The sequence below is a fragment of the Notothenia coriiceps genome, unplaced genomic scaffold (assembly GCF_000735185.1).
Source record: "Notothenia coriiceps isolate Sejong01 unplaced genomic scaffold, NC01 NC01_scaffold00037250, whole genome shotgun sequence".
Taxonomy (NCBI): Eukaryota; Metazoa; Chordata; class Actinopteri; order Perciformes; family Nototheniidae; genus Notothenia; species Notothenia coriiceps.
Window position 1 is genome coordinate 3,967,927 of NW_011369951.1, and position 14,881 is coordinate 3,982,807.

Consider the following 14,881-nt stretch of genomic DNA (forward strand, 5'->3'; position numbering starts at 1 on the left):
ACAAATGTCGACACATGAGCTGAGGCCGCATTGCTCTTCCAGTAATATGTGCCACAGGCTTACACACATTACATATGACATCTTACTCACTCACCTCAGGAAACGTACTCACTCACTTTCAGTTCACGTTTTTCACCTGCAGACACGCTCTCTAATGTGCACATCATCACTTTTGTACGAAACCACATACTCAAGGAAATAATCCTCGCTGTAGGCAGTGTTTATGTTTCGTGTGTTGGTGATTAACTGAAACTCCCGCTCACAGTAGAGAAACCCTTCAAGTGCAACCACTGCAGTCGCAGCTACAAGCAGCGCAGTAGCCTCGAAGAACACCGGGAGAGATGCCATGTGTACATCCAGAGCAAAGGCCCCGCAGAGAGAGGTGAGCACACCCAGTGGTATAAACTTGAGTATTTTCAATGTTTTGTTACTTTGTCCTTCTACCCCATTACAATTCAGAGGTAAATGGTGATGGTACTTCTCCCACCTCTGAGCACTTCTGAGCACTATGGAACTCCAAACACTCACTTCACACATCTGACTGTTAGACTACTGCTCAGACTCATTTGCACATATGGAGCGCCCAATTTGAGCAGTTGTTGCTAGCAGATCCTGTTTTTATAGCCTCATTAAATAAGTGAGCTTACGGCTGTTACCCCATAATTAAACTAAATAGGTTATGGCTGCTGTGGTGTGACGACCGCTTCAAATGTGTGCAGCGGCTAAATATGTAGGGCAAATGTGTTCAGCCCGGCCACCCAACACACGCACGTGTCTGTAACCTTCCCCCAAAAGACCTGTACCTAGGGCAGGACAGTTGCACGGTTGCAACACACAGACGATGCTCTGCTGCGGTCGCCAAATGTCGTAAGCTTATGTCTGATAGTACCGTCGTGGTGAGGAAGTACATCCTCATCCTGTGGTCTGTTTTCCTGCACTGGTGAAGTAAAAAACCCCACCAGGAAGTGAGGTCAAAGGAGCGTCTGATCTTAAATTAATATCTCCTTCCTCCTAGTGTGACTCAGCGTGGTGCCGCTGCCGTCTTTCTACTTCACTTTATTACCTCTAAAGCTTGGTGGACAGTTGCCGCTTGGTGCACTTCTCTTCTGATCGAGAAGAGGTCTGGTTTTCCTCGTTGCACTTACTCTGTCCCACTATTGCAGAGGACGGCCACACATCCAGGACTCAGATGGGCAGCGAACGGGCTTTGCTGCTCGACAGGCTGGCCAGCAACGTAGCCAAACGGAAGAGCTCCATGCCACAGAAGTTCACCGGTAAGAGCAGCTGGAAAGCTTTGGAACATGAAAACGATACCTAACTGTTGTCTATGCTGCTGTCTTTATGTTATGTTTACATCACGTGTGCTTTTTGCTGTGCATTAACGCTTAAATACAGAATTCCATTTTTGCAAATGATCGTAAGTCATGTCTAAGCTAGTTGTTTGTCTGTCTCTGCTGGCCTCCATCTCTTGCCAAACAGGAATTGAGGGCAAAGCCTCATACCTGCACACACCGCAGAGTCTCCACTGTCCTCAATTCTCTGCCAGAAATGTGTCATAGGTGGGTATAAGTTACCATGCATGGTTTAATCGTTGGATACTGAGAAACATGCACTTTACAATTCCCCATTCACACTTCGTATGTTTGGATTTAAACTCAGTGAATAAAAGACACCAGTTTCAGTAAATGGCTGACTTAAGGGGCATGCACACAAACAACTGTTTCAATAGTTGTTTCTCACCTCCTAACATTGGGTTGTAGTTTCGCAATCAAGCCTCAAGCAGCTCGCAAAACGAGTGTATTGGCAAAGAAAAACCTCCAACATGTCTCTATCGGGTTGACAAATGAAGTGAGATCTTTCAATATGACAACCACAGGGGGAAAAGAGAAATGTCTGCAACCGCAGAGAGAGAGAGAGAGAGAGAGAGAGAGAGAGAGAGAGAGAGAGAGAGAGAGAGAGAGAGAGAGAGAGAGAGAGAGAGAGAGAAACGTGAGCAGGTGCCTCTCTGTAAGTCTGCAACCGCAGAGAGAGAGAGAGAGAGAGAGGGAGGGAGAGAGAGGGAACAGGCGGGAGGCGAGAAACGCGAGCAGGTGCCTCTGTCTGTTCTTCTGTGGTGCAGCTGCATTGCAGGCCTTCCTCCGTCTGCTCCCTCTCTCAGCCTCTGTCCTCTCAGTCCTCTGTCCCCTTTTTCCTCTCAGCCTCTGTCCTCTCTGTCCTCTCAGCCTCTGTCCTCTCTCTCCTTTCAGCCTCTGTCCCCTCAGCCTCTGTCCCCTCTCAGCCTCTATCCTCTCAGCCTCTGTCCTCTCAGCCTGTCCTCTCAGCCTCTGTCTTCTGTCCTCTCAGCCTCTATCCTCTCAGCCTCTGTCCTCTCATCCTCTGTCCTCTCAGCCTGTCCTCTCAGCCTCTGTCCTCTCAGCCTCTTTCCTCTCAGCCTGTCCTCTCAGCCTCTGTCCTCTCAGCCTCTGTCCTCTCAGCCTCTATCTTCTCAGCTTGTCCTCTCAGCCTCTATCCTCTCAGCCTCTGTCCTCTCAGCCTGTCCTCTCAGCCTCTGTCCTCTCAGCCTCTTTCCTCTCAGCCTGCCCTCTCAGCCTCTTTCCTCTCAGCCTGTCCTCTCAGCCTCTGTCCTCTCAGCCTCTGTCCTCTCAGCCTGTCCTCTCAGCCTCTGTCCTCTCAGCCTCTGTCCTCTCAGCCTCTGTCCTCTCAGCCTCTCCTCTCAGCCTCTGTCCTCTCAGCCTCTATCCTCTCAGCCTCTGTCCTCTCAGCCTCTGTCCTCTCAGCCTCTGTCCTCTCATCCCCTGTCCTCTCAGCCTCTATCCTCTCAGCCTGTCCTCTCANGCGATGGGAACTGCACCTTCAAAATGAAGTCATCAGCATTTTGGAGCTCAAGTTTGGCAGATTGCAGAAGTCCTCTCAGCCTCTATCCTCTCAGCCTGTCCTCTCATCCTCTGTCCTCTCAGCCTCTGTCCTCTCAGCCTCTGTCCTCTCAGCCTCTATCCTCTCATCCTCTGTCCTCTCAGCCTCTGTCCTCTCAGCCTCTGTTCTCTCAGCCTCTGCCCTCCCAGCCTCTATCCTCTCAGCCTGTCCTCTCAGCCTCTGTCCTCTCAGCCTCTGTCCTCTGTCCTCTCAGCTTCACCTCACTGTCCCTCGTGTTGACCTTGGGGCTGCATGATGTTCTCTTTGCCTTTACTCAGAACCAGAGTGAGGACCTGTGTTAGATATGTCTGTAAGTGATACGTCTTTAAAGTGCTGCTTGCTTCCTGTGGTATGTCTCTGCTCATGCTGTGGGGTGAGGAGTGTGAAAGACCGGCTTCAGGCAAGTCAAATAACCAATGAGATCTAAATGCTGTCTCTCACCGTCCCAAAGAATACTAATATATACAAAAAATCTACACATATTTATATATATACATGCATACACATCTAAACAACCATATACACACGTATATATTTAAGCAATAGCTCACGACAGGCCGTGGTATATGCTCATTATATCACAGCTAAGGGGCGTGGTTCGGCCCGACGCGAAGCGGAGGGTCGACAACCCCCTTAGCTGTGATATAATGAGCATATATCACGGCCTGAAGTGAGGCTCATTATATCACAGCTAAGGGGGTTGTCGACCCTCCGCTTCGCGTCGGGCCGAACCACGCCCCTTAGCTGTGATATNTAACGCTACAACTATAGATGTCGAGATACTACCATGCTGAATATTAAATGAAGGTACAGTTTATTTGAATACATTATTGTTTACAGACGAGAGTAGCATGTGACAACATCCGGAATGACCGGAAACCAAACCAGCCGTGAAGTATTTTCTGTATTTTTTAGAGTATTGATTACAGCGTTTAGAATATGTTACATGAAAAGTGATGAAAGAGAATATGAGGAGAAAAGGCGTGTTAAGCATATGTTGGATGTGAAAAGTACCAATCCTCTGTTTAAATGCAACAACGGACATTAGAGGCCGTATTCAGACAGAGGATATATAACAGCACCGGACGAGGGATTCTCTCTCTTCTCTTGCTCATGAGAGCCAGATCAGAGCTGTTTTCTGCTTGAACAATATTCTGTCTGTAACACTACCGCGCCTTTTTTAATTAAAGTATCCCATTTTAATCTTCTCATAGACTCCATTTAGTCTCATTTTAAAGCTTCTCTCCTGGACGCGAGAATAACGAACATATTTAACAATAGCACTGTATGTTACAACTGTGTGCATTCTGCATGTAACAGTGTTTACTTTGTAAGGCCAGCTGCAATATATGCAAGTCAAGAGAAAAAGCACCTCAACAAATGTATTAACAGTCTGTCTTCAGCGTCAGAGTCTTCTATATAACAACCACTTCTTTTTATTTTTTTCTGTGCATTATAAAGCGTAACTTTCACGCTAATACATTGGACACTCACATAACATGGTGGACAGTCAGTATAATATACTAAATATGAAATCCCTTGTTTCAAAATCCTCATATTGGACTACATACCTGCATGACCTTTAATATAAAACGTGAATGTGCTACTCTAAATGCTAAACAAAACTCATCACAGCCATGAACACAAGTGAGAGAATGGGAGGTTATGGTACACGTTTGGATTGTTATATGAATTTATTTAATGAAACCCTGTTCAGCAATCTCCTTGTAGGAAAAAAAACGTGTTGCTCTTTAAACATCAACCCCTTCTAAATCCCTGCTAAGCCTTGACTCAATCCACACCAACACTAAAGCTCAGTCCGACACAGCGTAGGTTAAGCACCTCATTTCCCACCAGCACTTTGCAACGAAAGGTCAAGCAATCATACGACAATTTGTCATTTTTATCTGTGAGCTGAAACCTTCCTCAGAGCTCAGGTCCGTCTCTGCGCCATCAAAATGTCACCAGTCATCTGTTGGTTCAGGCTCGTCATGTTTGACCTGCACAGCTGTGTTTGAATTGTGACTTTCTCTGTGAGCCGAGCATTAGGAGGAAGTGATTCGCTCTGCTGTAATGAACTGCTTCTCAGTAATTGAAGACATGGCTGTTTAGTCCACGGGCTTTTTGAATTGCTGAGTGTGGAGAGTTAATGGAGAGGCTAATGACTCTCCTGAATCAGAGTGGAGCTTCAGTGGCTGCAGGTTCAAAGGTTAATGGACTATTTTGGTTTTAGCGCAAAAAGGCAAACATTTGTAATATAATAACCTGAGGAGAGGCCAGATTTAAGAAGGTGTTGAACTTTCTCTTATATGCTCCCTATACATTATCCCTCATTCTTTGTCTCTAAAGTCGCCACCTGCAACACCTTTTAAATGTTCCTCAAAGGTGTTAAATAGCAGCTGTGATTAAGCAGGTCATTTATTCAAACTCATTTATGTTCTGCCAACACTAATGAGAGGCTTAATATTCAATCTCTGTCACGGTCAAATTAATTAAAACCCTGAGCCGACTAAAGAGAAGAAATCTCACACTACATCCTGAGTTTCTTTATGTAATGAATAAATACTGAAATGAAAGCTGACACTGTTATGTTGACATGGAGGAGTTCAACGTCTTAATCTTGATTAAATAAATTTTGTTTTCTGTCATTAAAAACTCATTTGGTGATCTTTAAATGAACCTCCGTCTCTTGGGGAAAAACTATTGTGCCAAGTTGCTTAGCATGTGGCTGTAAAACTCTGACGAGAACTGTCGCTCTGCCTGGGAGCTTTTTTATTCTGGCATGTTTTAAGTAAGTAGTTCTTGAAGTAAATGGTTATTTTGTGTTTTTGCATTTTAATGTGTGAGTTTTGTTATACCTCGGGGCTGTGGGAAACAGTATTTTGATCTTTATGTGTGTACAAACATATTTTGAGATTGACAATAAAGTTGACTTTGACTTTGACTTAATAGAAGTGCAACCTGATTCAGTCATTTTCTAACAATGATTATTTCAGACAGAGGAAGACATTAGCAGGCAGGACCGTGGGATTTAACTGATCAAATGTGATATTGTGTTCAAATTCAAAATGTATATCAATTCAGTTTTATGCTGGACCTTGTGGTTGATAATAGCAGTTTTTCACAAAGGACGATGGCATCCTTCATAGGAACATCCCTGCTCCAAGAAAAGTCCAACTAACAACCATTAAAATCACAAATTGTGTTTCGTATCTACCTCAATTTTGCGAACATCAGCTACTCATCAAGGAGGCTAGCGGCAAAAGCCCCTGACTGTTAGGACTTGAGTAATGGTGAGTTTTGTTCCTTATTAATTCAAATAATGTTCATGTTTAAGAGGAACAAAGTCGTATCCTTTGGAAGCGCTACTTTAGCTCGGCATGCTAATGTTAGCATCATTACATCACATTGAGAGCAGACGAACACAAAAATCCACTCAATCAACTTTTTCACATTTTCCCATTATCTTGTTGAGAATTTCAAAGCTTGAGGGGGCTGCCGTGCCTAGTTACGGTTGCTAAGCTGTGATTGGATGATGACTGTTCATGTGAGGGGCTCTGCAATTCATCTTCATCAACACAAAATAACAAGTGATTCCCACATTATAGCTCACAGCTTCATCTGACATCAGCCAGCAGTAGACTGTGATGAGACAGAGCAGAGGATTGTGGGCCGTTAGTGTCCAACCATTCCTCCAATCAGCAGACCTGGGCTGGATCACATGACACTGGCTGTGTGAGTAAGANATATTCAAATGGGATACTTTAATTAAAAAAGGCGCGGTAGTGTTACAGACAGAATATTGTTCAGGCAGAAAACAGCTGTGATCTGGCTCTCATGAGCAAGAGAAGAGGGCGAATCCCTCGTCCGGTGCTGCTATATATACCCTCTGCTGGCTCCTCCCCGCCAGCCGGCTCGCCTCGTCTCTAATGTCCGTTGTTGCATTTAAACAGAGGATTGGTACTTTTCACATCCAATATATGCTTAACACGCCTTTTCTCCTCATATTCTCTTTCATCACTTTTCATGTAACATATTCTAAACGCTGTAATCAATACTCCAAAATATACAGAAAATACTTCAGGCTGGTTTGGTTTCCGGTCATTCCGGATGTTGTCACATGCTACTCTCGTCTGTAAACAATAATGTATTCAAATAAACTGTACTTTCATTTAATATTCAGCATGGTAGTATCTCGACATCTATAGTTGTAGTGTTAAATCAGTAGGTTTCGGTTTGCGCCACTCCATGTCATTTAGCTACTCAATTCACCTCTTTAGGAAATCGTATATTAGCCACATGCTAAATGCTAACCGGAGATGAAGGATTTTCAGAATAAAAGCTTAACTGGTTGTGCACAAGAATTTCTGGTTTTTCAGTATAAAAGAGCATTTAACTTGACAGTATGTTTAAACTACATTATACCATCAAAACATTGATTTTAAATTTCTAACACTATCTCATAACACTGTGCCTTGAACGTTGGTGCTGTTGGTCATACATACATCACATCGGGTGAACCATATGTTTCGAAGATGATTGTGAAATGCAGTTGGACATCCTGGTATTTTTCATTTGAATAATCACAATCAGAATACCTTTATTCCTTCCACATAGGGGACATTTACATTGTTACAGCAAAAGTGAAGATAATAAAAATACAACACTATTAGAAAGGTCATGCACATAATATTTAAAATAAAAAATTAGAATACTAGCATAATAGTTTAATCGTTTTTATGGCTGTTGGAAGACACCCTGTGTTAAATTGACATTTTCCTCTCTTTGTGTTGGTGTTTCTCTAACTAAGAACACCTGTTTTGAATTATCAATAGACACACAAATATCTCACAGAGACACACAAATATCTCACAGAGAAACAGGTCAGTTGCAGTGAGATGACTCCAACTATATTCTACAAATATAGCTTGAAATGACCTGTCAGATTGTCCCCCCCTCAGGACTCCAGATTCAGATGACTTTATTGTCCATTCTATTAAACTGATGAGTGCATTGTTATTCCAATGATCTACACGCCAGTGGAATAGCAACTAACTCTTAATCATGACATGCCAAATAGTTATTTTGAGACCGGATGTGTGTGAAGGTTGTGCTGTGTATGATTGATACGGTGAGTGTTGTTTGGTTTGCCAGTGCCGAAGACACATTTCCATTTTATGTAAATTCAGAGGACAAAACAGTTCAGTCAGACAACTCAGGTGTTTCTTTAACATGTGTATTAGAAGCAGCATATAATTGAGTTTGGCGTCTAGGCTCGGGCCTCATCACTCCACAGATATACATAGCACGATGAGTGATGAATAAATAACTAACCCCCCGTGCCTACAGGTGGAAGCTGGGGTGGAAGCTGGGGTGGTGGTGGGGCAGGTGAGCAGCAGCGACGTGGAAGTAGCTGCAGCAAGCAAAGCATAGAGAGAGATCTGGCAGGTTAAATAGAGCGGCATATCAAGGAGACTCTCTTTGGTTGGTTGTAGAGTGGCAAGAGGCGTTATCAATGAATGCAGCTGAAGTGCTCGGGTTGACTGCCTGAACTAGCTCGCAGGCTCCGCCCCTTAATGTAAATCTGAGTTGATGGCATCCAAACCAGAGCCTCAAAGACAACATTCATCAGGTGAAACAAAACACAACTCACATGAGATGATAATGTCGTTCCGTGTCCGGCAGATCTGTATTTATACACAACTGCCGGCCATAACTTTAAAATGCAATCATATTCCCACGGTGCAATTGTTCCTTCTGCCATGGATCATGACGAGAATAGCTTGATAAATTGAATGTCACTGCCGAATATACATTTGTCGTGTGTATGGAGAATCTATTCTCCTGTCGTGAGCTGCTGCTGGAAACAAATGATGCTCAGAGTGTTCTAGAAGCAGACTGCTGCATGGAAATATCCTCACCGGTTGTGGAATTGAGGTCAAAGCTTTCACAGGACTTGTTTTGTTGGTGAATGCAACAACTCCCAGTAGCATCTCACTTCTCTATGTAATTTCGAAGAGTGAGAATCCGCTTAAGTTCTCCGGTAATAATGGTCGACGATTTTTCGTTTGGGCGACCGTAAAAAAAGTTGGATAACCTCACCCCGTACACACACAGTAGTACCGTTACACCAGGACTTCCTGTGGTCTCCACGAAAACTCACGGAAACGGATCACAAATTTTACGTACACCCGTCCTAAATCAGTTAGGGTTGCACACCCCGTTCAAAATCACCATAGAAGAGTAGAAAAACGTCCAGAGAGGTATCTTATAAAACCTCTGAACAATTCCCTTCTCCCGTTCTTCGGTCGGAAAAAAGTTTACAATGTGTTAGGGGAAAAAGGACGGTAACGCAGTTGTGGGATAGGTACGACCTTGGCAAACGATTCTATAATAACTAACCCCCAACGGTTTGTCCCGGTTATACAAAGTTTTTACATTGACTGTCTCTCCGTCACGGAAAACAGGACACAACAAAAATGTGCCACGGGCACCCTAAAATAAAAAAAGTTCTAAAAATTAATGCTAGCCGATTTGAAGGACTTTTCCGGGAGAAGGAAAAGAGGTTCCGTGTGCTGTTCCGTCCTACCGTATCAAGAGACGCGTGAAGTTTAACATACCACGATAAAAACTTTTTCACTTTTTTTCTCCTTTACTGAATTTAATTAAGACATTACCCGAGCGACGTGTTGAACGTAAAAGTGTACCTTGTGAGATTTATTGCTAGGAATGGAGTTTCTTCGGTACCAGGAACCTAGACGAAGTGCCTTCTAAAGTAAAAATTATTTTTCGCTATAGTGTTATCATTGGTGTCATAAAATAGAGGTGTCATCCGGAGATGATGAAACATAGGAGAGTGTCTTTGATAAGTGTCAAGTTTCCGACCGATTAAAACAGTTTTGTCGTTAAACCGTATTATGCTCTTGATGTTCCCGATTAGATGACGTAACTTACTGTTTTCTACTGAGTGGAATTTTACCAGGAAACACATAAAGATTAAAACCAGAATTTGACCAGGCCTTGAACAGTTCCGTACCAATTCACCCTACCCTGAACTTTAGGAATTAGTTCCACATCTTGTTAATTCGATAGTTCGGTTACGTACTGTAATGATGTTGAACTTAAAACAAACTAGTTAATTGTGTCTTTTAGTCTCAAGTTGTATGTGTGTTATAATTCAACAACAGAAGTTTACAAATAGATTAGTTAATTGATGTTAAAAATAGAACGTTGGTACCCGTAAATTAGATTCACCCTTCACTTTCCAGCGGACTTATCAAATCTCACGTGACAGGATACTTTTTCCCTTTAACGGGTGTATATGTAAACCAGTTATAAGTAAAAATTATTGGACGAAGTGTGAGACCATTGTATATTAAAAGGACCGAGAAGGTGATTGAGCAATACGTAACATGACCGAACGGAGGTCGGGTGCAAGAGGTAAAGTTTCATCAAAGAGGAAGTATAAAGGAGGAGAACGAAGCCAAGGGAGACACAGGTATTACAGGAGAAGGAAGACCAGAGGAGGAGGTGGACAGACAGAGAGTGAAGAAAGAAAGAAAGTCACAGCCGAGTAAAAGAGAAAAGGACCAGGGGCGGACTGCAACAAAGACAGCAGGAGGTTAGAGCGACGACTGTCCGCCCCCGAACTAGACTCGTTTGTGATAGGGAGGAGTTAACGTTCTGTAGCCCTAATGGCTGGTCGGTTCTCTTCTTCTTCTCTGTCTCGCTTCTATCTCCTCTGTATCTCTTNTGTGAGGACTCACACACAGCACCTGCAGCATGTTTAATGGCGTCTTTTCCCCACCACAGACTGGTGTGTTGCAGACGTCCATGTTTATTAATGCTGCTGCATTATTGTGTTTACTTCATGCAGAGGAATAAATACGCCACAGTTTCGGTTAAAGACAACAACCGAATCTCCTTGTCCATCAAACACGCACAACACAACGCAGAGTCGTAGCAAGGGTCTGCTGAGAAGTAGGCCCAGACCGGTTACACAGAGAAGAAGCTCTGATGTGAAGCAGCAGCTCAGATCCCAGCAGAAGAGAGAAATGAGTCGAGCCAAAGAGTTTCAGAAGAAGCTGAAGCAGGAGATCTCTGAGCTGAAGCTGCTGTCTCACACAGAGGATCACAACCAGTTTCTGCTCAGCTACCCCTCCTCACTGCCAGCCCTCAGTGAAGCTACACACTCCTCCAGCATCAACATCCGTCCTCTGAGCTACTTTGAGGACGTGACGGCGGCCCTGTCAGCAGTCAGAGACAAACTACAGGACGTCCTGAGAGAGGAATGGACAAACGTCTCACCGACTGAAGTGGATGTTTTACTGTCAGCAGCAGAGCCCACCACCAGAGCTGGGTTCTTAAGATATTCACAGGAGATCACTCTGGATCCAAACACAGCACACACAGATCTGTTATTATCTGAGGGGAGCAGAAAAGCAACATACATGAGACAACAACAGTCTTATTCTAGTCACCCAGACAGATTCACTAATTATTCTCAGGTCCTGAGTAGAGAGAGTCTGACTGGACGTTGTTACTGGGAGGTGGAGTGGAGAGGGGAAGAGGTTTATGTAGCAGTCGCATACAAGAATATCAGCAGAGCAGGGGGTGAATGTGCATTTGGATTCAATGACCAATCTTGGTCCTTAGAGTGTAACCAAAACAGTTATACATTCCATTACAACAGTATCGACACTCCCGTCTCAGGTCCTCAGTCCTCCAGAGTAGGAGTGTACCTGGATCACAGAGCAGGTATTCTGTCCTTCTACAGCGTCTCTGAAACCATGACTCTCCTCCACAGAGTCCAGACCACATTCACTCAGCCGCTACATGCTGGAGTTCGGCTTTATGGTTTCACTAATGGAGCCACAGCTGAGTTTTGTAAACTGAAATAGCCTGAAGTCATTTGAGGAACTCTTCTACTTCTTAAACTCATTGTGTGTCCATCATTGTTGCTGAGAGCTGATTGTTCATGTCTTCACTGCACAGAGATCAGCTGTCAATCAAACATTATGGGATGTGCTTTAACATCTTCTCATGAGTTGTTCTGTAGATGTTGGAGTTTCTTTAGGCGGCGCTCCTTCCTGTGTCTGTTTAGCCATGGAGGCTGTCACTGCTCAGGAGGATTTCTGTTAACCTCGACTCATATTTCTCTGCATGGAAATGTAAACTTTGCTCTAAATATTAGTTGAATATCGATATTGATTTATTTGTATGTTGTTGTTTCTCTTCTAAAGCTTGAGTCTTCAGAGAGAAAGCAGCAGAGCTTCTTTCATTGTAGATATTTTATTCTGGCCACTTTCTCAACAATAGAGACATTTATAATCACATGTATTCTTTTTGACAGATTATATATTATTGTTGCTTCCCAAATTAACGAACAAATGAGTTCCCCAGATGGTTATAACACTTATTTCATCATAACATGTTTATTTAAAATGATATTACTTACTTTCATGATCATAATCAATAAGTCAATCGTTTATTATTCTCCTGTCAATAGCTTAGAGTCTTTATTTGGGAAATTGTATAATATTACAGTTATTGTTTTGCAGACTAATTGTTGTTGTTGTTGCTGTTGTTGTTGTTGTTGTTGTTATCCAAATAGAAATGTGGTACTCTGATGTTTTATAGAACATTAATTATCATGATAATAATCAATAAGTAAGTCATGTATTATTCTGTTTGAAATAGCTGAGATGAATCACATGTATGGTGTGGATGAAGTGAAACTGATCATGAAATCGTTGAACAGACTTTACTGATGGGATGTGTGATCAAATTAAATGTTTAGATATTAATAAAGGTTTGTCTTTCAAAAATAAAAAAGGATGTTCTTCTTGTATTATGTCCAAGGTGCCATAACATTTAACAATTTTCATTCAAATCATTTCACTATTCTACATTTCTCCGCTAAGTTGAGCAGTGTGTAGCTAAAAGCAGCAGTCACCATTCAACTGTTACAATATTCAGCTTTTTCTGCATTTTCAGCAACAAATTTGCGTAGCTTACAGCTTTCACACGCATTTTCAGCCGGAAATGCATTTTCTAGTCTAACTACAACTGCCTTCCTCCATGAAAATACTGACTAAACTAAATACTGCCGATGAAACGCCATATCATGGATTATCAAGGATTATCTCTGAAACAGTATGGAGCTCAAAGGCTTTCTCTCTTGCCGGTTATACCACAAGGTGAGTTCCTTTTTATTTCCTGCTTCTTCACACACATGCTCTCCAGTACAGGTTAGCTCTGAGTGTTAGCGATGCTAATGTAAACACCGACCATATGACGTCCAAAACAGTCGGGCATTGTTTCTGATAGCAACTTTCTGATAGGGCCGTGGGTGCACATTTCCGATATGACGTCATATCGGACGCAAATCTGGATCAGCTCCGTATTTCCCCGTTTTTAGAGATTTGGGTACGGAGGAAAAGAGAGAGGGTTTTATTTCCTGACGCTGCGTGAGTTCCCCGACACACCGGGGACACATGTTTATGTATAAAAGACATACAAAAGTGCATTTTGCATGATAGGTCCCCTTTAAACAACTCATATGCATTTTCTAATGATAAAAACAGGATAATATCATATTTTATAATAATACAACTCTTATATAAGAGGCATTCTGCACTAAGAGTACTTTTACTTTTGATACCTGAGTACATTTAGCTGATAATACTTCTGCCCAATAGACAATAAATAGATAAGTCTTTGGAAAGTTCAACACTTTTCTTCTGTGACAGTCTCAACCTGCATGGCACTAAAATAAATATATTAAAACTCTTGAACTTTTTAAAAGCAAAAAAATACAATTTCCAGGGTTCGATTCCAATCAAAAATCTCATTAAAGGCAACTTTTGCAATGCAGATGCTCGAAGAGGCAACGATATTGAGGCGCATTGATTCAGATGAGATTTTTGGGTTAAACCTTGATAATAGATTTTTTTTTTCTACCAGAGACTTCCTGGTGATATGAGGAAAATGAAAAGCAATTTGTAGGGGGCAAAGGTTTCCTTTTATGCCTCAGTGAAAATATCTTCTATTTTGGAGGAATCGCAAACGTTTGACTTTTCTGCCTGCTGTTTTCTGGCATCTAATTTAGCATTGAGAAAAAGTGTATATGAAATGCAGATCAAATCTATCAGATATCTAGGCATTTTATTTACAACAGGCCTAAGGATTCTAATTAGTTTTATCACTTCAAACCTTTAATCAAAATAAGTCCTGATGGAAAGTTATCTTCTAAAATGCAGTGCTGCCTATTTCTTGGACTGTACAGCCCGCTATCACAGCATTCGAGGAAGCACACGTACTGTTTGTGAGATCAGACAGATCCATGAGGCTCAGATGCTCTGATGTTACTCACATGATGTGCAGACTTCTATATGTCTTTCTGAAATCCCCAGAAAGTTTTCATGTCAGAAAACCTTGATTTAATCCACAGATCAACATTTGATACGATGTTTTCCTCAGAAACACAGACCGAAGAGATTTTTGTTGTTGGATGCAACTTTATGGGCAGCAGCACTGATCATCAAAGTAGGCTTAGTTTGTACAGTCACTCAGCATGCTATCCACTACAGTGAAAATAAACACGGATGGATTTGTATCTGTTCTCAGTTACAGATTTGGATGATGTCCGTTCACTGACGTCAGAGTGAGAAAACAACCAAAGAGACTCTGTTGATCACTTGTTTGTTAGTGTTTAAAAAGAGGGATCAAACACACTCACCAGGCCTGGTTCCAATGGTCTGCTGATTGATACTCATGTGCACAAAATACTAATTAAAAACTGGCTAAAAATGAAAGTAGGCAGAAGAAAGGTCCCGCTATAATTGCTACTTTTGTGTGAAAACGACCAAATTATCTCAGCGATAAATTATCATATGCAGTGCAGTGCCCCCCCCCGGCAAGAAAAGCCCCGTAACCTATTCGGGTGGCCCACGCATCCACCCCCCCC

The 14,881-nt window shown here is 42.4% G+C and overlaps 1 protein-coding gene across 3 annotated transcripts in view; it reads left to right on the top strand.

The window, feature by feature from the left end:
- The window catches only part of LOC104966729 (zinc finger protein Aiolos-like), a 596,491-nt gene that overhangs the window by 355,584 nt on the left and 226,026 nt on the right, over window positions 1-14,881 (top strand). For all 3 annotated transcript variants that reach the window (XM_010795969.1, XM_010795967.1, XM_010795968.1), the window contains 2 exons: window positions 266-382; window positions 1,164-1,274. In XM_010795969.1, coding sequence (XP_010794271.1) covers window positions 266-382; window positions 1,164-1,274 — 228 coding nt within the window. The remainder of the gene's footprint in view (window positions 1-265; window positions 383-1,163; window positions 1,275-14,881) is intronic.